Below are 24,204 nucleotides of genomic sequence, written 5' to 3' on the forward strand. Positions count from 1 at the left end.
TAAAGGGATTTCTTTTTTTATTTCAGTTACTAATTTCACTGACTGCTGGAATAGTGGAATTAGATGTCAACCTCCAACCTCCATGATGCAGTTCTGTTTCCTTCCTTCTGTCACGGACAGGGTAAGCCGTTCTTCATCCGTGTTACAAAGTTAGGATTTTTTAAAATGTACTGCTGTTTATGTGACTGATAAAATACATTGCATGTTTGCATGTTATGCCTTTTACAATAATATTTTTTACGCATCAAAAGCTGTAAAAATTATTTTATTTCATGGAATCACATCATAGCTGGCTTTAGGAAGTTTCTTTGGGGATCTTCCAGCCCAACCAGTGACCAAGGTAGGGTTGATTGGAATGCATTGCCTGGGTCTGTGCCCAGACTCCCGGAATGGAGACTTCACTGACACATTTTGCTGCACTTTCACCAGTGTGACCATGTGATGTACTAAATACAAGGAATTTATTCCAATGCAACATGTTGTATAAAATAAGCTATCATGAGAATTTTTATATAATGAACTGGTTATTTGATCATGAAAAAGAAACAACTGCAATTGTCCTGCAGATTTATTTTCTAGATATTTTGAATCAATTTCTACTTTCTACTTTTTCAAAAATTTTGCATCAAGCATTTGTATTTATTATAACCACTTTTTTTGGGTTTTTTTTTTTGTGGAATAATTTCCATTAACATCTGATTGATTTATTGATGTGAAATTTCTTAAGTATGTGGGTTTTGGTTTTGTGGCTTTTTTTTGCTTGATTTGGCTTCATTTTGTTTTGGTTTTGTTTCTGGTTTTCTTCTTAATGGTGGATATTTAGACTTCTGAAGGGTAAAAATCCAGAAATTACCTGGGTAATTTGTACCATTTTGAACAGCAAGGAGATAATGTAAAGGAATATAATAAAATAGAAAGTAATATTAGAAATTATTTTGGATTGAAAGAACTAAGACCTTATTCAGTGCTTCAAAGATTATTATTCTTGATAATAGCTCAGGTATTTGTGGTAGTTAGGGATCACTGATGGAGGAGGAGGAGGCTTATAGGAAATAATTGCATACATTCCTTAATTACTTTCCTACATGATTCTGATTGAATTTAGACTTGTGAGGGAAATTGCACTTATTATTCTCTCAGCTTTAGTTTTTTCCACTACACACCACCTTAAGGACTTGAAAAAAGCAGTAGCCACCTTGGTTTGGTGATCTCTGTTGTGTCTTCGCTAATCATCAGTCTTTTTAGGGAATTTATTGATGCTACTTTGGTTGAAAATGCAGCAACTCTTGAGCTGTTGATGATCTCCTACTTTGTATTTTACATGTGCTCATCCTGTTGATTTATTTTGGTTGCATCAGTAAATATTGACTTCCTAAGAGAAGAATAAATTTGGCACAAGTTACTAATTGGTCATTCTGAATATTTGTCTATTTATTCCTCTGCCTTCCATTCTGAAGGTGTTTTCATTTCAAATTTTTGCAAAGTTGTTTTCCGGTAAAAAAGGCCTGTTAAATTGAAAATAGTTTCTGGGCTGCTCAGCTGAGCATTTTACATCAGATACACACTATAAGCTCCAAAATAATACCAGAATCTTCCCCTACATTCCCCTGCTTTGAATGTTTTGTCTGTATTATATTTTGTATTGTGCTAAAGCTTCTAAATGAATCTTCAGATGACTCTTCTCAAGTTGATTATCTTGCTTTTAGACTTGAGGTTTTAATTCCTCAAGTCCTATTAATTTACCTTCTTCATAATCTCTGTAAGTCTGAAAAGTCATCAAGCTCTTCTACATTCTGTGACAGAACCTCTTCAGTGAAATATCAGGAAGGATAAATCACATTGTGTCTTTCTCCAAAGCTTGTTTGATTGGTTAAGATTTTGTTTTCTAACCAAATGAGTGGACCTGGAGCTTCGACACAGTTAAGGAAGTCTCTCAGTACCATCTCTTCTTCTCAAATGTTTAATTTGAGAGTAATCTGCAGATTCTGTCAGATGCATAGACTGTATTTATTCATGTTCAAGTATAAGAGAATATCATGCAAATTGCTCAGAGCAATCTGTACAGATATAAAATTATACTTTTACATAGAGAAACACTAGTAAAGAGGGAGCTGTGGATGTATAAGTAAATAGTGAGTGAGTCTAATGATTATGTCTACTTATGGCCTCTATATATGTGAATAGAAGTTAAGAAAAAAGAAGTAAATTTCTACAATTATTAAGTGTATATATGGAATACTATGAATTGTGTGTCCTTGTTCCAGAAAAAAGAGGAAGTGGATAGTTTTTATGGGGAGAAAAAATACAACTAAACTAGTGAGCTTGACTAGGAAACAAAATGAACTTCATTTTGGATACTTTTAGAACACAAACATTAATACACGCTCTGTCAATGTGTTTCTGTTCTCTGGTTGAAGAAAACAATAGATATAATTTGTATGTTAATAAAGGTAATTAAAGAGTTATAGATGAATGAAATGCTTTCCAAATTGTTTCCAGTCACGATTCTAAAAATGTTTGCAACTAAATGGGAAAAGGTCTCTTGGGATTGATATATATGAATGCTAGAATTAGAAATAATTACCAGTCCTGGCTTGATCACAGTAGTGTGCAAAGCATGGAGAAAAATTTCAAAGAAATGATGGTTAACAAAGTAGAGGTACATATAAATGGGAAATTAGATAAATGCGGCATAGATTTGTTATCAAAGATTTTTTGATCTGTATTATTTTGGGTGTACTTACTAACTGTTTCACTGGGGTCAATTTTCAAATGAAACACAGTTGGGGAGATAATGTGTATGTATCCCTTTCAGCATTTCTTGGCACGTAGAAAGTTCTATATTGAGTGAGAGAAATTGTGGATGAAAAATAGAATAATTTGTTGGAAAAGGAAGTAGCTGAAGGGATGAAGTGACAGCTTCCTTGTGCTGCAAGGAAGAGTATCAGCCTGGAGGAGAGACCCTGTTAGTGCAGTGGATTACATGTGTTATTAATCTTGGATGTTTTCAGTAGTGACAATGTCACAAAAATATAATAGTTTATAATGAAATATAGGTCACAAAATAGAAGAGGGTTCTGATGGGGTCAGAAAAATGTCCAAGAGTTTTTTACAAGGCATACTGCAGTGATAGAATGGGATAAAGTGTAATGACATAAAAAGCATGAAAAATAGGAATTTCTGTATATAAGATAGGAGCTTGTAAATTTGAAGAGAGATAGATGCAAAAAGGTTTGGATGTATTATGTCCTTATAAAATGGTTGCTGACTGCCAGAGCAATGTGGCCATGAAAAGTGAAATCCTGTTTTGGGATACATCACACTAGGCGGGTCCAAGAGGGAAAAGCAAATATTCAGTTCATATGAGACACCAGCAATGCCTTGTGTTACATGCAGAATTTTGATTCAATTACTGAGTAAGTCTTCATAAAGAATGCATTGCATACACCATGAATAATATTTGTAAGGTTTACTTATTTTTATCAAACACTACAGAAGGATTTACTTGTTACTTTTGTCCTTTGATCCTTAGTTTTATTTTAATATCCTAAAAGGATTATTTCCTTAGGCTCTAATCCTTTGTCAGAGGCTGTGCCATCACATTATTCTTAAATAGGAACTGGAATCAGAAAGTTGGTTTTAATTTTCATTTTTATGAGAGCACAACAGGCTAACATTACTTAGAGTAGAATGCTTTCCTAAGAAGGTAATTTTTATTAGGGAAGTCTTAAAAATATGAAATCTTAAAAATGCAAGTTTAAGTTTACTTTTAAGGAAAACTAACAATGTTATGAGAGTTCAATCTAAGTTGTATGTCTGGTGTAACATACTTTTTGAGTGTTTCTCAGTTAGTGGTAAGTCATTGTGATAGCTCTTAGAGTGGAATGAATTTCATGTTTTGTACATGGTACAATTTTAGGTGATGTACATGCCTTAACTATAGTCCTGTATATGTTATCTATAGTGATGCGTGTGTTTTACTTTTTGAGTAATTTTCTCCTTTTCAGCTTACATAAGGTTCACTTTTTTCCTAGGCCGGTAGGTGGTTGAGCCAAAAGTAGACTTGCTTGGTTTGCTTTGAATTTAATCTAAAATAACTTGAAACTGTACATTGCCAAGAAAAATCATAATGCTATTCTGAGGCAGTAATTCTGTAGGAAGCGAAAATACACAAGGAGAAAATATACACTGCGTCACTGAATTTACTATTGAAAGCATGTTTGAAATAGTACATGAAAAAGAACCTTATTTAAGCCATAGACGATGTCCTTTCATTTGAAATTATATAGTATTTAGCTATTCAGTTTTTTAATTCTTGAGTACCTTTTGAAGCTTTAAAATAACTTTAAGACTTTGTGGGAGCAAGATGAAGAAAGGTAGTATTTTTTTTCTTTTTTTTTTTTTTGATTAATCATTTTTGCTACAGCAAAATGACTTCAATATGGATGCACATTATTTCTCATTAGAGATATTGGTGCTATGCTTCATTTAGTTGTTTTCACTTAGTCATTCAGTGCATTCCATTGCAGCAATGCTGTTTTTTAACCAAATTTTTCCTGTTAATTTGGCAACAAAACATTTTCACATTCTTAAAATCAACTGTGGCTTACATGTTTATTATGCACAATTTGATTTCCTAATTAAGGCTTGAAGCAGACCCTTATTTTAGGTAAATATTCTGTCTCCTCTTCATGGAGTCTAAATAAGTTTGTGACACTAACCACTTTTTCTGTGCTATGCACTTACAATGAATAAATTTAAACTTGGGTTCCTTTCTCACAGTGTTGTTTTTCATTCAACCGATGCATTGAACATTATGTATTCCCAATGATTTATGGTAGCCACTACTTACCAGACCTATTTTGTTTCATTAGATAATGCTGCACATTTTTTAGTGACTTTTTATAATAAACCTACAAGATTCAATTAAACCTGAAAAATAGCTTACTGTACGTGATGCTTTCAACTCAGCATTTGCTTTTAATGTTATTTCATTCTTATTCTACAAAACCTTTTCCTCATATTGGTTTGATGTCTTTAGTAGCTGAAGTAAAAAATCAATTTGTAAGGAGTGATAGAGAACTTCTACATTTAAAACCAAAAAGCATTCATTTTAATCAACATGAGTGTGCTGTTTATTTCTCAAAATTTTTATAGATATCTGTAGTCTCTTCAACTTCTTTCTCAGGGAACCAGGAGACCTTTTCAATTTGTATATGGAAGATTTTGCACTATTAATGTCATACCAAATTGTTTTATTTCATGGCAGCTAAAAGTTGTATCTTTACAAGCGCGCATTGAGGGATGACTGAAAGTTACCAATATCACTGTGGAATCTGCAGTCCCACACTGATACTGACATTAAAGCTGGCTTTGATTTACTATACTGATGGAAGCTGCTGCTTGGACTGGGCTTTCCCTTTCCATCCATGCCTAGCACCTGTGACTGGGATTTCTTGGTTGCTACCTGGGCTCTTAAAATGGAAGATGATTTACCTGAGGGATCAGGTTGAAAAACCCTCTTAACTGTGTGTAGTGGTGAAATTTGTTAAGAAAATTAGCTTGAAACATTGCTCTAGAGCTGCTGGGATGAATAAAGGAACACATTCTTTTTCATTTCATATATCCAGGGTAGGCCTTTTGAAAGAGATGATTTTTTTTTTTTTTAACTTTATTTTAGAGAGCAACATTGCAAGAATGTAGTGAACCATTCTCAGGATCCCCTAGAAAGGAAACAATAACTATTCTAAAACGGAAGGAAAAAAATTACCTAATTACCAATATACTATGTAATGTATTTATACCCTGGAAAATGCAAGTTTAGGGGTAAATCTAATCAAATGTAAGACAAGAAATCATGGTAAATCTCAGGGGATAACTAACTACTAAATTAAAATTCATGGCTTTCTCTCGTAAAATAAAACCAACATAATATTCTCAGATAAAGGACCTTCACAATATAATTATAGCATAAATGTATAATAACACTAACAACTGCTATTTAGATACTGTTCTTTCTCCTGCTTAATAAAATATATTTTTGGTACTGCTCTGCCCCACCTTTTCGGTTTGGTGGACTCTTATTTAGATGTTCAGTGTCAGATGGTGTTAATAACCATGTTATGATCCATGACGAGTTTGAATTGCTGCATTTGTGGGCTGCTGCTGTGGGGTTTTTTTCTAACTCAAGGCTCATACTTTCAGTCTTGGCAGTCTTGAACTTAGTTTACAGTATGAAACCTCATAAACAGCTGTAGAAAATTAAACAAGTATAGATATTGATGTTACATCTTGACTTTGTCAGGCAAATAGCTGTGGCATGTCTGTGTGTGGAGATCTTTCAGAAACCTGGGATAAGCTATAAAAATTTATCCGTTTAAAAAATGTGTTGATTTTTCCTTTGTTTTGATTTATATAAAGATCTTGTGTGAATTTTGAAATAATGAAGCACAGAATATAGAATGGTTTGGTTAGAAGGAACCTTAAAGATCATCTAGTTCCATAAGCAGGGATGCCACTAGAACAGGTTGCTCAAAGTCCCATCCAGCCTGGCTTTGAACTCTTCCAGGCAGGGCATATCCAGGGACACTGGATATCTCATTCCTGGAATGTCAAGTACTTTGACAAAATGTCAAATACGTTGACATTTTGCATTTCCAGAACAGTATGAAATAAAAGAATTAGTACGAAAGCCACATTACAGTACAGAGTTGATAGTTAAGTGCTGTTGGAACTCATGTACAGATACACCACATTTGAGATACAGGCTTTTTAATGTTTTTTTCAGAATGTTCTTCCTATTCATTCAGCTAGTTTGGCATCTGTACTTTATATTTAACTCTACTGTGACCTAACTTATGAAAAGAACAATGACATCTTCAGAGATTGATAATAATCTGATAAAACCTGGGAGGACTTTGTTGCATTTAGCCCAATGCTGAACTAATATTTGGTAGAATTATCAATCACAGCTAAAGCCCATTCATAATGGGCCTCAAAGGTAATTTATACACAACTCTGCACACTGATGAACTGGTTTTTTTCCCATTTTTGATTTTTTCCTCATTAAACATCTTGATGACCTCCAGATCATTGCTATCAGACTTTTTTACCTCATGTTTCACCTTGTTTTCTTCCAAACACTTAGGAATATGTCAAGCTGTACAGAATCTGCCATGGGTACAGAGAGGTCCCTGCTCACTCTTTCCACTTAAACTGATTGTCTGGTCTTTCTGTACATTTCCTCTCTTCTAATAGGGTGGGCAAATACATGACAATCTTTCTTCGTCCATCCAGCTTAGGTTTTTGGAACAGTTTGGGAATCTTGTTGAATGCCATTTGAAAATCCACATTGACCAAATCAATTATGTAACAATTAGAACTGGTTCTAATGTGTTTACATCTTCAAAAGAACTCTAATAAATTTATGGGGCACAATTTGTCTTTCTAAAAGTAATGTTAGTACTTTTTTACTTTGATTACTTTCATCCTTATGTCTGCAGATTTATTTAATCTTAGTATTTCTGCCAGTTGGCTGACACAAATACATTTTTTTCCTGATCTGTAATTGCAGGATTCTGTTCTGTAGACCTTAGAAATAATTCAGTTTACTTTTTAAATTTTCCATTCCTTTGCTACAAAGTCATTTTGAGTAAGAGGTTGCACACCTCTGTTAAAAATTAAACTATTGCATTTTTTAACTTCCTTAGAACTGTTGGAAGAATACCATCTGTTCCTGATGACTTGTTATATCAATTTTGTGGATTTTTGATTGTCTGATCTGCTAACACTCTTGTTTGAGACAGACCAACGCTGCCTCTGATGAAGAAGATACCTGATTTGTGAGTCTGCTTAAGCTTATATTTTATGAACAATAGATTGGGAAAAAAGTCAATATTTTGCTTGCAAAGTACTCTATAAACAATTGTGTCCCGTCTTACTAGTCATAAGTGGATTTTTTTGCCTCTTTTAAACATATGCAGACTACCCCTCTTCTCAAGATAACTTGAGAAATTTTTCAGCATTTTCAGTGCTGTTGAAAACACTAAACATTTTCAAGGTTAGAGTTATTGTATCTGGAAGTGTGTGCTCCAGGCATATTTCCATAACTGGATGAGTTTGGAAATTATTGCAATTTGGGAAGATTTTGCTCTAGAATTCAAATGAATGGGAACAGAGTAAAATAACTAAATGAAATTAAAAAGAAGGTAAAAGGAGGATCAAACAGAAAAGAATAATTTGGGAGAAGGTAGATGTGGATGGTATCTCAGAGGAAATACCATGGATTTAAAGATTTGAGAATTCAAAAAATAGGTTACTTTGAAAATTGAGTCAGAATAGCATATATGTGCTCTTTAAAAAGGTAGAAATGTTATATTGCTGAGAGAGAGGAAGAGAAGGGAGAAGTACTTAAAGAAGACTCTGGACCTGCTGTCAGTTAAAATTTGGTCTAGATAGATGAGGAAATGTGTTCCCTAGTAGAATGATATTTTGCCAAGTAGAAAATGAGGTGAAGTGATTTTGCATTTTTTAAAATGGCATGGTGTTTTTTTTTGTGACAGAAGGTATTGCCTTTGGAGCAGTTTTTCTTTTTTTTATAGTTTTAATAATACCAACTTGTCAAAATAGGTTTGAAAGTTTTGAAGCAGCAGAGAAGTGTTTCGAAAGTCATGCCTGATTTTAAATACATGCAAATAACAAAATACACTGTTAAAATTGCGATGTCATTTGTTAGAGTGCAGTCATGATAAAAATAGAGAAGAAAGGTAGTGAAAGTGAAAAAATTGAAGTTGTATTTGTACTTAAATAAAAGCTACATGTTGTTAGTAAAGGAGTGACGTTTAGGTACCAGAGTGACTTATAAGCTATTTTAATGTCTGAAATGACACATGAAATGGTAAATATTTCTCTTATAAAAAGCAGCATTTCTTCTGTCTGTTTCAAAGCCAGGATTAATTGCATAGTCTTTGTCATTCATTCGTGAATTCAGCATAATGTTCTGTGGAAAGTTAAAAGCTTTTTTCTTTGTCTCTGTGAAAGAAAGCAGTAACATTGTCTATTGACAGTCTTGAATTTTAATGACAATACAAATACGTTTTGCTCAGTTGCAGTCCACTATGCTTTTACATATCAGAATTATAATTTCAGATTTATTTTTATTTTTTCCCACAGAATATAAATGAAGAATGATGCAATATTAATGCTTTCTATGTACAGCCTTATAAGAATCTTCTTTAAGGAGTTGCAGTAAGACAAATACTGAAAATAATTTTTCTCTGGTACAATGTGTTGAAGCAGAGGAGCTGGAATTGTCCACCTTTGTACAAGTTAAGAAAATGTTTGCTATTTTGTGAGTGGAAGCAGCTCTGGAGTGAATTGAACTTCTGAAAATGCGGCCATGGACTGGTTCCTGGCGTTGGATTATGCTCATCCTCTTTGCCTGGGGAACTTTGCTGTTCTATATTGGGGGGCACCTGGTACGAGATAGCGAGCACCCGGATCACTCCAGTCGGGAGCTGTCCAAGATCCTTGCTAAGCTGGAACGGTTAAAGCAGCAAAATGAAGACTTAAGGCGCATGGCAGAATCTCTCAGGTAGGATCTCAAAGTAATTAAAGCTGCTCAGAAAATGTTTGAAATATGAAATAGCAGAATTTAAATTGCAAGGGTTGTTTGTGGGAGTTTTTGCAAAATTATATTTCACATTTAAAAGTATATATCAGTGTTTTAATCTGTGCTATAAGTAGATGAAAACATATTGCAAAACCTTTAAATAAATGATGTACATTTAGTTCTGGTCTAATGTAATCATTATTTAAGAGTCATTTAATGGTGTGGAAGTGTTACTGTCACAATAACAGAGTTCTGTAGGTGATTCACCCCTCAATGCCAACTTCAAACAAGTGCAATTATTATGACATTTGTACAAATTAGAACATCTAGTTCTTTATACTTCTGCATGCAGTAATTGGAAGAGCTCATTTTAAAATTGCTGAAAACATTTGTACAGCTTGTTGAAGATAAATGCTGACTTGCTGAAGATGATCTGCAATAGATTGCTGCATTATACAAATTCTTTTATCTAAGTTTTCTTCCTTGTCTTGCTGCTAAACTTGTAGAAACACTTATAAAACAGTAGGATCATCTCCTTTTTTACAATGGCACAGTCATTGAAATATAGCCCATTCAAATTACACAGTGGCTAGAAGAGAGTAAATGATTTTACTGGTGGCAGGGTACTGTTTACTGCTCAAGACAGAGGCAGTAGAGGCAGGAGATGCTAAGTAGAGGCTAAACTAAATTTTAGGCAGTCATGATTTTTCTAAATACCTTTCAATATTTCACTAACCTTTAGTAGACTATCTATATTCAGAAAAATATTACCTTTTTGGTGGGCAAGGTTTAAATAATAGCTTATGCTGTTGATAATTTTGCATGCTTTATGAAAAGTAAAACCTCAGTTTATATCTACTTTAAACATGCTGCAGTATTTCCACATTCCTTCTCTATGATTCCATTAAAGGTGTCAGGATGCAGGAAATAGATGCAAAACTGTGTTCACTGGACTCCGTTCAGCTTCTTTGGAAATACGTTGTTTAACAATATTTCTGAGACATTTCCTCATAGTGTTTGTATATCATAACCACAGGAGAATCTGAAATTCTGGCATGAGAAAGCCTAAATGACTTTAAATACCATTTGAACAGCCACTCATGTCCAGGTTCAGTAGTCAGTGTTCTCCTGGAGTGAGCCATCTTGAGACTGGAAGATCTTCAGGCATAGTTTTTTGCTGGAAGTAATGAGATTGGTGAAATATTGCACTTTGAGGGAAACGATGCATGACAATATAGGGCCTTTTCATTATTTTTACTGTGCCAAATCCTTGATACTGTTTACATAGAAACATCACAAATAGGTTTTAGAAATATCCTGGTCAACCTGTGTTATTGAAGTATTGTATTATAATGTGGCACAGAATTTCAGTATCTTATTTCTTTGTTTGCCAGATGGATTTAGGTGTGTTGAAAATAGCTGTTAGCTTTAAAACTGTCCCATTTATAGTTTTGTAACAGTGTGTCTGTTTAAAATGAGGCATTAACCAGCAGTCCATGGATTGAGTTCTGTGTCCTGGAAGAGATGACTGCTGCTGTGAACATACATCATAGAAACAAAACACCTCTTAACTTCAGAAATCCAATTAGACAGAAAAGATTACTTTTGCTTCAGTCTACATCTTAAAGTAAAGACGTAATATATTTTAGGCTTTACTGATCAAAGGCAGAAAGACTGGAACTATTATTTGAATATGATTTAATTGCTAGAATATTTTGTTTTGTACTGAAAACTCTAATTACTGATAGTGTCAGTTAAATGTGAGTAGTAAGACAACACGCTCTACATCAATAGAGCTCATATCAGGCATGAGATAAAAACTTGGCTTTGCTGCCCTTTTCCACTAAGATTTTGTATCTAGAGAACAAAACAGCACACTAAAAAATTTGTGGTTAAGCCAGAGAATACATTATGGTATGCAACAGGGCTAAGATAATTCCTGAAATTAAGAATATTCCAAATAAGATCTTAAAGTTACTTGTGGAGCAGTTTATACAAGATGAAAGTGCCTACCTGTGAAATTAGAACAATAGACAAACATCTGATGAACTATACAAGTGAAAGTATTTTGGTACTATTAGATAAAACTTTTGCCTGGTAAAAAGGTCCAAGTTAACAGAATTTAACTTGGTGGGCAAAAAGGTTTTGTGGATGTTAGAAAATTATCATAATGAATAGTTGTGCTATTAATAATAGCTAGCTATGGCAGGCAGAAAGGGGCAAAAGGCAGGTGTGGTTACAAGAATTAGTAGTTTAGTAAAAGTGTAAGTTTTTTCTTAATTTTCATTTTGAAGTCAGAGAAAATTGATAGTTCATCTCTAATTGTTAATTGAAATGGTAAAATGCATTTCAGTACATTTCAATTGCTTGGACTGGACTTCCCATTATAATGGGTTCCTGAGACTCCTCAGACTTCCTTATCACCTGACAAAGGTGTCAGTCTTCTGGGATGGTTGAAAACAGGAGCTGGACTGTGCTTGTTTGCATCTCTCTATGAACGCCAACATGCAATCACAAGAAGTGATCTTTCCACCCTGAGATTTGAATCCTCCTTTGCTGCCAGTTTATGCAGCAGCCCCTCATCCCCAAAGACAGCAACAAAAAAGAAAACCAGAAATCTACCCTATGAAACATACCTTGTGTGCATGCAGCGCCAACCATTCAAACTTGACAAAGATCATATCTGTGAAAAGGTTTTATAAAATCTTTCGTAACCATTTTTCTCTCTGATATTGATTTTGTAATTTTCTCCTGCTTGCTTCTTTTCACACAAGATGTGTAAGGAATAGAATTAGAGTTTTAGGGCAGGGGTAGGTACTTGTTTGGGTTATTCTGGTTTCCACCCACTGCAACTGTTTGTATGTTTGATTTAAAAAAAAAAAAGTTCCTACAAATTTATGATTTTTAAAATATTTCTAATTTATTAACCATATTGCTTAAGAGTAGTTCATATTTTTGCAAGGATTTCTGATAGTTATTTTCTAAGATGTACTTTTGCAAGAATGCAAAAACATTGAAGTTGAAACAGTCACATCTTTTTGTAAATGGCCTGAAATAAAAAAAAAAATCCTTTAGGAACTGAGTACACTTTTCTGGTGCACTTCTGATTACTTGAAATTGGATCAGGTACCACATATTTTTTATGATGTATTTAAAAAGCCTTAGGTGGAAAGTTACTATACTTCTTCTTTTGCCAATATGATGCTTTGTAAAAACCTTGCTTGTGGGCTAGAAAGAGGCACAGATGTATGTTAAGGAAGCAGAAGATAAATGGAATTAAAGGTGTTTTGTAGTGTCTGAGTTTTAGAAATTCTGTGCACAAATATTGTAGTGTACTGAGTTGGGAGAGTTATCATAGTCTGTATATGATTATAAACAATATTGTGTGAGCAGATCTGGGTTATTTTAGAAGCATTCTAGATTTCATTAGTGTAAAATAGTAATAAGTCTGAGTTTTTTATAGGTTGTTTTTTCACTATTCTGTATACAGTAGACCTGGAAGAGCCCTTTCAAGGACACTTACTACAGATGTAGTAGGTGTGACTGCAAAACTGGAATTTTTTGCAACAATTTTTGTAGTTATTTAAGGGAAACTTGAGAGGAAGTAATAATCAAATCAAAGTATTACATAATGTTGTTTCCTAAAACCAGTAGTTTTACCTAAAAGTTTTGCTTACTATTAGGATTATGATGTGACTTCTAACGACTGTCCCTGTTGCATATGGATGTTACAAGGCTTTTAGGAATAGGAGAGCTGAAAATTACACCTTTTGTAATGTCCCATTTTCTTGGATGGAAACTGTGAAGCTGTGTATGCCTTCATCCTAGACTTTCTTTATTTTTGCAATACATGAATGCTTCGTAGTATTCATGTGCTTCTTTATGTATTACTGGGTGGTAGTAATTTTTTTTTTTTTTTATTTTAGGGTACTTTGATGGAAGATAAACCTGGCAGTTTAGGAATCAGTAATTTCAGAGTTCTCCTCAGGAAAATATAGAATCTTGTTAAATGGATTCATACTGTGTTCATATTATGACTACATCACATTTGGACTATATTTGCTTCCTAGAGTCTTTTAAATATTGCATTTTGTAGAACGTGCAATTATTTTGATAAATATGATAACCTGTTTCTTACTCTGAATTAAGAGCGTGTGTTATAAAGCCGAACAGAGGTGGAAAAGGGCAAAATGTCATCAAACACATAAAACCAAACACCTACACATTATTCTTATAGTTCTAAGTGTAGCTTCAGAAAGAAGAGATCAGATTTAATTTTGAAAGGGCACTAGAGGTGCTTTAATGTAACTGGTGTTGAGGCTGGTGGAGAATCCAAACTCAAGATCAATTAATCATAAGCAAGTCTCTTAAACTACTTCTGTCAGTTACTCTGGGCAGTTTTTGGGTCTTTTAAACCTGTAGAAAACATTAAAGAGGCTTGGATAGAACAATAGTTTTGGGTTGATAAAAATTTAAACACTAAAGTACCATTTCCTACTATATGTATTTAAAATATCTCAAGTTTGAAGCTGAGGGTATTGCACAGCCCACTGTGGGAAGAATGAAGATAATTGAACTAAATGGTGGCCACTTCTGCTCTTTTTACTGGCTTTTTGTGCAATTCTGAGTTAAGGGAAGGAAGACATGCAGTGGATATAAATCAGTGCTGATCAGGGCTGTGCTGATCTAAATTGATAAGGGGTATGCTTGCCTTTTATTTGCAGATAACACTGACTCTTTTCTTTCAGTTTTATTTACTGATGAGGTTTTATCTAAAGAGGGTGAAGTGACAGCCTGTATTCTTCTTGTTTGTGTGTGCTAGTGATCATTAATAATTTGAACATTATTTTCTTCTTGGGGAAGAGAAAAAAGTGAGAGGGGAAAAGGCAATCATAATGTGGCTTTAGTCAGTTATAAACCTGCTAGCTCCTTACAAAGGACTTGGATATAAATGAAAGAATGAAAAAGGATTTGAGTATGAACTTGTGAAATCTTACATTTTTCCTTTTGCTGATAAATTATTGTAACCTTTTAGATATCTTGGAAATAGGAAAAGGTTAGAATGGTTTTTATAATTTATGGGTTTTAAAAAACTATTTTTACAATTATTTTGCACAGTATGGCAGTTCTTCTAGCTAAATTGAATGTCACTATGATTAATTTTTAAGGGGTTCTTTTTACCTTCAAAGATCCAGACTAGAGATCCATTGCTTTGTCTTTGCCCCTTTGTCATTGCACCTGAAGGTGATGAGAAAGTGGCCTCAGTCATATGGATTATGTACACAGAATTATTTTTTTAAAATCTGGATTACTAACAAGGGACAAAGCAGAAACAGCTTATCCCTACAACATAAGCTTTTTGATGTTTAAAGTTATCCAGTAATATCTTTATTTGATGAGTTGATTATGGGAAAGATAATTTATGTTTGCTATCAGATGGTAGGAAGCAGCATGCAAACATCACACCTTGTAGCTATTGAGAATTGAAGTAAACTTCATTAGCTTGATTGACCATTTAAGTGGCTTATAGTGGTGTTTATTTTGTATTCATAACTTAATTACAGTTTTACCATAGTAGTAAGTGAAGGATACTCTGTACTAGATACTTATTGATGTGGTTTTTTATTGCTGCTTAGAATCACCTTAGTTTAGATGAATTTACTTTAAACTCACTTCTCATATTTTAAGGAGTAAAATAGTTGTCAGGACTTCGGTAAGAATCTTTTTTCCTAGAAGAATTCCTGTTTTTCAATAGGCATTCTTATTCATGAGTATGCATAATTAGTAGGATATTCAGCACTAGAAGTGCAGAATACCTGCATACAGGATGCCATGAGACTAGACAGGGATTTTAATTCAAACACTTTCCCCCTCAAATGTTATATCCAGCTCAGCTGAAGTACTTGTAGAGGATAATAACTGCCAAGCTGTGCTGGTTGCAGAGAAGAATCTTTTCCTTAATTTTGGGACCGGATGAAAGTGAGGAAGACAGCAATTCCAAATCTGATGAGGTAACAGATGTAGAGATACAACTGAAAAAAAGAATAAGCTATCTTAGTTTCATCCTAAAATGATGTGATTTTTGGAAGTCTAAGCAACTAGCTTAGAGAATATCCCCTCATCCCAGCTCTTTTGTCTAACAGTCTAAGTATAATAAAAATTTTTATTGCAGTGTGCCAAAGCAAGATGAATGTTAAATGGCAAAATGGTACTTTTCTTTTTAAGATCTTAATTATATCAAATTATCAACATTACTGTGCCTCTTTCGTATCATCCACAACCATCCTTCTGTAGAATTCTCTAATTGCTACTTTAGAGACTTATGCTAAGAGGATGTGTGCAGTGTCTCAAGACTTCTTATGGTAATGATTTTCTATCTTTTCACCCTATTGTTCTTCACAGACTCTACCTTTAGGGTATGTGACTTGTATGGGATAAACTGTTCCATTTTTTCTCTGCTAATTTTGTGGTTAGTTGTTCCTTCACAATTCAAATTGTGGTACCAAGCTGGCAGATCACAAACACATTTCCATCTGGTGGTTTGAAATTAGTGTAAGAATGTAAATGTATTTCAATATACTTTTTGAAGGCTTGTTTGTATTGTCTTGTACATGGCAATCCAATACTCTATCTCAGTAGGATATAACACCGTACATTTGTTGCAGAAACAAATGTACAAATTGATTGTTGAAACAGATTATATTTAGGGAGTGCTCATGTTTAAGATTGGGATATTTTACACAGTTCTGACATGCTTGTTTCATCAGTGCATGAAAAAGCAGATGTACGAACAGTTAATGATAATTCCCTTTTGTTTACCATTGTAGTTTTAGAACAGACTTTTTTTTTCAGTAATTTAATTATCCCTAGTAGGATAGGGATAGGATAGCTTTAGTAGGAAGCTTTAAGACTGCAGAATTTTTTTACTGTATTTCTGTCAGGCTATGTAGCTGCTTCTTCCTCCACCTCTCCTGCCCTCTTCTGAAAAAAGATGCTTAAATGCTGTGCTTCATGTGATGCACCTTTCTGATGCTCACATCAGGTATTTGTTCTCTTCAGCTGTTCCAGGGAAAACGAACTTTCATCAGTCCCTGAAATTTTGTCAGCATTTAGTTCTCTAGACTTGAGAGACATTAAAGAAATAACATCTCAGTAGGATATTTAGAATGTTTTCATTTCTTTTTTACAGGGAAGGTGCTCCCTCAAACCACTGTTTTCTCTATGCCAGAGGCATCTTTTGTCTGTCAAGGACTTTTCCTGTGTATGGTGCTGTGAAACTCTGTGTGTTTGTGTGTGGAGAGAATATCTGTTTCTTTTTATGCTCATATTCCTTTATGAAGGAAGAATCTTCATGTTCTGCAAGAATTCTGTATTTGTTACAGTTCTAAAAAATTCCCATTGCACATCTGCTTGCTCTTTTTCTTTCTGGGGTCAGCTCTTACAAAACCTTATAAAATGTGGAATAATTTTTAACCAGAAGGGTAATTTCTCTTGAAATGAAAAGGGTTTTTATTTTCCCTGCATTAAATTTATAAGGCAAGAAGAAGTTAGCATCTAATTTTTAAACATTAATAATTTTGCTTTATTAATATGTGGATTCAAGTAGAGATGATGAACAAACTCAATAATGCCCTCAGGGCAGATTTATGGCTCATAGATTTCAGGATATGTGTTTCCATACTTCTCCTGTGCTCACATATCAGAAATTTAACAGATGGATGTTACAATTTGTGGTGTTTTTTAGGTGATCTACACTTTAGAATACTAGAGTTGTCATAAAAAAATCATGATAGTGGTACATTTAAGAAGGTTGGATCCTTTTCTGAATCCAGGCAATACATTGAAATGATCCTGTGTGGATGTGTAGGAAGACTTAACTGGAGATCAAGTGCTGGAGGCCGGGTTCTCCTTGAAGCTGTGGCCAGGGTTCGAGAGCAGAATGGCTTTGTTTGGGTGCCAGTCAGGTTAACTGTTAAATTGCCATATTATTTTCACAAGCAGAGCGTTGGATTGTTCTTGTTGGTGAGTGGAAGTCTTGTAAACAACACAGTTTAGGATCAGGCTGCATTTCCTTGCAGCTGTGTTGTGCACTGTTTTTCTCCAATGGGACTGTGCTTTTAAAATCTTCTTTATGTTAATGTTTAATTTCATCTGGTTTTAAGGAAATGTGATGAAGGTTTATCAGTAAAACAGTACGAAATAAAAATGATTGGAGAGCTGAATTGTTAATGCAAATAATTTATAAAATAATTATATTTATAAATTATGCCATTTCTTTATTTTCTGTTTCCTAGGATACCAGATGGTCCCATTGATCAGGGACCAGCTGCAGGAAAGGTACATGCTTTAGAGGAGCAACTTCTAAAGGCCAAAGAACAGATAGAAAACTATAAGAAGCAGACAGGAGATGGTTGGTAGATAATTTTTAATTCTATAACAAGTTTTGATGTTTTGTTATTTCGTGTCACGCATGTATTGGCTTCTTAACAAGTAATTCAGCTACAAGTACTGATGCTTTTATGCCTTTTTTTTTTAATAGTAGAAGGCCTTGGAAAAGACCATGAAATACTGAGAAGGAGGATTGAAAATGGGGCTAAGGAACTTTGGTTTTTCCTCCAGAGTGAACTGAAGAAGTTAAAAAATCTAGAAGGAAGTGAACTGCAAACACGCATAGACGAATTTCTGTCTGATTTGGGTCATCAGGAAAGGTACTTCTATTAGTTGGTTCTGACCTTTAATTTAACTGTCATTATGTTGTTCAAAGATGTGTGACAATTATATTTTTCATTGTTGTCAATCATTAGGCCTCTTTATTGTTGGAGTACCTTTTGTATTATATTGAAATCTTCTGAATGAGTTTTGTTTGTGCTGAACAAAATTAATCCAGGAACTGTTAAAAATTCAATGACATCTGTCTTTAAGCATATTATAACTCTGTTCCCAACAGGATTGTGATGGCAGTTTGTGTCTCATCAGTAAACAGTTATAAAAAAATAGTTGAATTAACTAAATACACTACCTTAAATCAATGCCCTGAAAAAAGCTGTGATCTCTATATGTGAACATCTATAATAAAACAAGAGCCTTTGAAAATAATTATATAGTAAGGGGAAAACATCATAAGAATTTTCAATTCCTTAGAAATAATGCAAACACTATTTAAAACAGAAAGACAATATGAATTTGATTATTAATATGGGCAAATAGTATAGTCCATTAAATTTTGTAATTTAATATTCCACAATTCCAAAATCCATTTTGTCACAGATTGATTGAGTTGAAAGTGAGACGGGACTATTCAATTATTGAGAGTTATTATTTATATAGAAGACATGATTAAATTTCATCCAATTAGTTCTCTGCCAAGTGCAGTTTTATATATTTGACTGAAATAAAAGTAGTGCTTGGCTGAAGCGGAATTTTCCAAAAGACTTGAGATCTTCACTTGAATAGTGAATTGGCAGAGAAGTGTCACTTTCCCTGTGCAGTTTGTTTCAATAGTTATCTCCTCTCAGAAATATTTATTTTCCACAGAAGTTATTTCCATCTGGGCTTCTTGAACTTTAGGTCATGGATTCTTATGTACCTTTTAAACTATCTCTGCTAAAAACTGGAGTAAGTAGTCTAATACCAGACTTTCTTACATTTGCCATGGTAACAGGATCACTTATGTGCATGTAATTGCTCTGTTTATAAAGCCAGAATGAGGCAGTCACCACAGTGAAACCTTGAATAATGTTGTGTGTGTTTGGTGCCAGAAGGTTCTCATTTTGCTGCCTCCCAGGATGAGTAGTTTTCCTTAGTCCTATCCATTGTACACCAATGGTTATTAATTCAATCAGTTTTAATTTTCCAGTTTCTGCATTTGTGACACCCTTATGTTCACATGTCATTATACTTCAGGATGAGGAGCATAAACTCCTTTGCATGGAGTTATAAAACTGCCCTGTAGACCTCTGGAAGTTATGAGATGAATCTCACTGTGGTACTGAAGGAAGTTTGTGTATGATGCAAGCAATCATAACTGCTCTTTTTTTTTCCTCTGAGAATTTTTGTGTTAAGTACAAGTATTCTTTCAGTTGTCAAGATGGTTATTAAATATAGAATAATCTGAAGTCTATTTAGTCTTTGTAATAGAGGTGTGTAGGCCTTCCTGTCTGGTGAGGTCCTCAAAGAAGAATAAAGCAATTTAAGCTAAAATCAAAGAGGCATAAACTAGTTTTTATTAAACTGAATCTAGACAATCTGTTTATACAGTGTAGAATTTCAAAGGAATTGCATTAGAAAAGGAACAGATAAAAAATGTTTCTAAGATATTCAGCCTGTGTTCCTGGTGCATTTGCAATGTTGCCTTCAAGCAGTAGAATTATCTTGTGTTGCAGAATGCACAACTTGGTTGCCTCTAGTCCTGAGGAAGTTTTTTCCTACACTTTTGAGGTCAAGCTGTCTCCTTCTTTCACTTTAATCTTTCAGTCTTGTTGTGTGAATTGAGGAAAATTCCCAGTTTGTGTGCACATCCTTTGGCATGTGATGCACTGCTGTCTCTGGGGTGTTCTTTGCCCTTACAAGGCACAGTACCTCCCCTGGGAAGGAGCAGTCCCATCTTCCCTCCCCACTGTCCATCTGCTCACTTCTCTGAAAGGAACAGAGCATAAGTTTGGAATGAGCAAATTACATGTTTGTCATTCACTTTGGGAAGCACACGTTTTTGCTTTGTTGGTTTATTTGTTGTTGGTTTTTTTGTTTGTTTTTTTGGGGGGGGGAGTGTGTTTGTTTGTTTTAGGGTTTTGTTTGTTTGGGTTTTTATTGTTTTGTTTTTTTACTTATTGCCTGTTTTGTTTGTTGGTTTGATTTGGTCTTTTAAGTACATGTGCACTTTTGAATTTAAGTACATGTGAGTTTTAAGTACAGGTGCACATGTGAATTTTTTAAAGGAATTAAGCCTGTTGCCAAATGATCTTTTGTTTACAATGCTGTCTTAAAAAGTTATATTTTAGATAAATGGAACGCTGCAAGTGCTGCTGGTATTACTTACTTTTATAGATATACACACACACTTAAATATACATAAAGGTGTCTCAGAAATTTTAATATATATGTTATAATCTACTGTTTGGATTAGAAAGATTAGTGTTAATTATAAGTACTTAAAGGAGTTTTTAATGCTGTCCTTATGTGGGAAAACAAAGAGGTGCTTATCAAATGATAAGACAGCTATGTAAGGAAAGAGGCTCATACTTATTTTGTTTTGTTTGTAAGGAAAGCCTTCTGTGTCACAGATTAAGACTTGCTTTCTAAGAGATAATAAACTTTAGTTTCCTTGCTTCTGGACAAGTAGTATTAGAGTTCTTTGTTAATTTTGGTGATGTTAAGCAAATGGTTTGCTAATTATATGAGCAGCTTTTTGTTGGATGCCTTAATCGCTGTTTGTTGGCTATGCCCTAGGAGCTGTGTGGATTTTCTCTAGGGTAGTGCTGGTCTCACTTATGTTTTAGCCAAATATTTCAGTACTGATCCCGTTTGAGAAACAGTGTTGCCCGACACTAGATTTTCCTTGAGAATTACATAATTGTATTCTCATAGTTGCTATAGGGAAGAGGGCTGTTGAGAGTAAATTCATCTAAACATTGGAAAGACTGTTTGATATTGAGTTATTAAAACAGTAAATTAGTCCTCTAGTTGTCATGGTTGTTTCCTGTGTTGACAAAAGTTGTTTGCAATATGGCTGTTACTGAGTTAGTTTCATTCCTTCTCCTGGGGAGTAGCTGTCATCAGGGATTCTGTGGTAACTGGCCAACATTTGATGCACAGTGTTTGGACAAATTTTCATATTATTTTCTTTGAATTACATATTTTCCTTTGAGTTTTTATTTGTTTGTGTAAAATTTCAGGAGGTTTAAATCTTTTCATATGACTGGAATAAATGTCTAGACTGATTGTTAAAAACACCCACCCTCCCGCCTTTATTTTGCCAATCAAATACAGATTAAACACAGCCAGATTTTTTCCTCCATTCTGTTTTCCAGGAAAAAAATGCTTTTAAGTGCAGCTCCAAGATTTATTTTTTGATATGAAGCAACAACAGCAACGAGTTGATGTTGCTGATTAGTAGCCCAGTGAAAGACCAAGTTTGATGCAGTAAATATCTGCATTGCCGCTGTGTGAAGTTTCCTGCCCTTTCACCACCTGCAGTAGCCTCTAATAACCCTGTGCAGGCTCATCCTTTGTCTGCACTGAGCTATCTTGGGCTCATGGATCACCTCTCCCTGTGCTTTTAACTCTTGGCACGGAGCATGACCCAGGTCTTTGGTATTTGTGTCTCTTCTAAATCTGTATTAATAAGTTATCACAGTGATCTGTCACACTCTAAACACCCTTGCAGATGTAACTAGAAAATGCACATTTCTGAGCAGTAACAATCAAAGAAAAAGGGACTCTGACTGTGTCTTAAAATAGCACTACCTTCTAATCATTTCTGTGTGATAACACCTGTGAATTTTTCACTTCCTGGTTTACTTCAGGGTTTTATAATTTTTTTTAAAGAAGATTATGGATACTGTCTGAAAACTCTTTCATGAATTCATAACATTTTCTGCAAATCATTTGATACTTTTTATGGTTTCTACTGAGCAAAGCTGCCTTTAGTTAATGTGGTGAGTCATTGAGGCTGTGTAAGGACACTCTCACCCATTTCTCTTACCCCAAAAATTATCAAAGTAATTATAATTCATCCATAAGGCTGATTATTAAAACTAAGCTACTGCCTTTTCTTTGTCGTGGTCACCATAGCCATAGTAATATAAAAAATTGAATTTGGGAAACACTTTTTTTCTGTAGAAATAGGAAAAATTACTTAAGAGCTGACAAAAATTTTAATTGTTGTTTTTTAATTGGTAAACTTTGTATTTTTGGTTATTTTTTCAATACTTAATGGAAATATATTTCTATAAAATATAGGAAGAGTAAACTGATTACTTGCATCACGGGTACTGAAAAGACTTGTTTAAGGTTTGTGAAAGAGCATTTGAAAATGGTTTAAAATGTGGCTATGTGGTTGCACAGCTGCTTTTAATGAAAGAGGATTAAAAGAAAAAAGGTTAATGTTTAAACCTTAACTTTGTATTTTTTCTTTAAACACCCAACATTGTTACATCCTGATTGGGAGGCAAAATATATTTAAGCTCCCACGAAAATGCCTTGGTTTCCTTTTCTAGTATGCGTACTAGCCTATGTGTTTTCTATAAACAGGGAAACATAGAAAACTATGTGTTTTCTATAAACAGATAAAGAGCATACCCTTTATCTGTTCAGTTATCTGTATATAATGCATTGTATTAGAATTTGTCCATCATTAGTTCTGTTCTAATTCTCTTTAAATTGTGTGTGCATGATACTGTACTATGTGTCTTTAATAGTTACTGATTTAAAGTTAGTTACCCGGTGGCGCTTTAAATGAATTTTTATGCAAAGCCACAATAGGGTGTTTCAAGCTCAATTACCTTGTAAAAGAAAATCGAGTTTATATAGTTTCAGATTAGAATGTAGATAAGGTTCTCCCAGTTGATTGACAGAAGATGAGGATTACTGCTGCTGAATAATTTGGGTAAAATATTTAATACAACAATAATAGGTGCTATAGTCAGTGTCCCTGTTACCATGTGTGGAAGCATGGGGATAAAGACCAGAATGAGTGTATGAGAATAAAATTACAAATCCATGAATCCAGTTATTAAATTAGCAAGAAAACTTTTTCTGATAACTCTGCTAATAAATCAAATTAAGGCAGCTCTATCTTTATCTCGATGTTTACTCCTTCAATATTGTGTCATTGAAGTAGTTTCCTAGTAGGGATATGCAGCCTGCTCCTCTCAATTATGGATAAGGGGTAGCCTTACCTAATTGGATTTGTGCTTCCAGTGCTAACAAGTGCTGCCAGCAGCTTGACAAGACCACTTCAAATGTTGTTATGAAAGGTATTTTTCTTACCCTCACACTATTTTTTGGTCACCTCCCAAATTTCTCTGCCTTTGTTCTGTTGCTTCTCTTTCTAGTGCTCAAACTTGTGGTTTATCAAGAATTTCAGGCAATAAAAGCAGCATCTGAAGTACAGATGAAAGTATTAAGAAAAGTGGGTCAAACTTATAACTTTAGCACTGTTATGAAGGAATATTAGCAATATTTCCAATATGTAAAAATTTAGCAATATTAAATATTCTCAGTCTATGAAACCAACTCTGAAATTACTGGTTCTGAGTTGGGCCATCTTTTACTTTTAGAATAACCATTAACATTTCCAGAAGCACTTTGAATTATTTGTCTCTAGTTTTCTATTTCTTCCCAAAAGCCGCAGAGATTTTAAAAAAATCTTTTCCAGGGTGTTACTGTTTGGACAAAATCAGTAATTTTGACTTATTTGCAAATTTTAACAAATGTCATATAACATTTTAATTGTCATGATGATGAGTTCTTATTCTCTTATTTAGCTAATGAAATGCTATGACCCTAAGAAGATAATCTCTAATGTATTAGGTAATCTCAATTTAGTATTTGATATTTCCTCAAAATTCATGTTTTGTAGTATGGACTTGCATGGC

General features: G+C 34.1%; 1 protein-coding gene across 7 annotated transcripts in view; it reads left to right on the forward strand.

The window, feature by feature from the left end:
* The window catches only part of FUT8 (fucosyltransferase 8), a 99,677-nt gene that overhangs the window by 41,780 nt on the left and 33,693 nt on the right, over positions 1-24,204 (forward strand). For 5 of the 7 annotated variants that reach the window (XM_064424902.1, XM_064424905.1, XM_064424904.1 and 2 more), the window contains 5 exons: positions 27-121; positions 7,710-7,841; positions 9,172-9,592; positions 17,905-18,020; positions 18,150-18,318. In XM_064424902.1, the coding sequence (XP_064280972.1) occupies positions 9,390-9,592; positions 17,905-18,020; positions 18,150-18,318 (488 nt within the window). In that variant the 5' untranslated portion in view covers positions 27-121; positions 7,710-7,841; positions 9,172-9,389. The remainder of the gene's footprint in view (positions 1-26; positions 122-7,709; positions 7,842-9,171; positions 9,593-17,904; positions 18,021-18,149; positions 18,319-24,204) is intronic. The other 2 variants (XM_064424908.1, XM_064424907.1) reach the window with 2 other exon arrangements.

The sequence above is a fragment of the Passer domesticus genome, chromosome 6 (genome assembly GCF_036417665.1).
Source record: "Passer domesticus isolate bPasDom1 chromosome 6, bPasDom1.hap1, whole genome shotgun sequence".
Lineage (NCBI taxonomy): Eukaryota > Metazoa > Chordata > Aves > Passeriformes > Passeridae > Passer > Passer domesticus.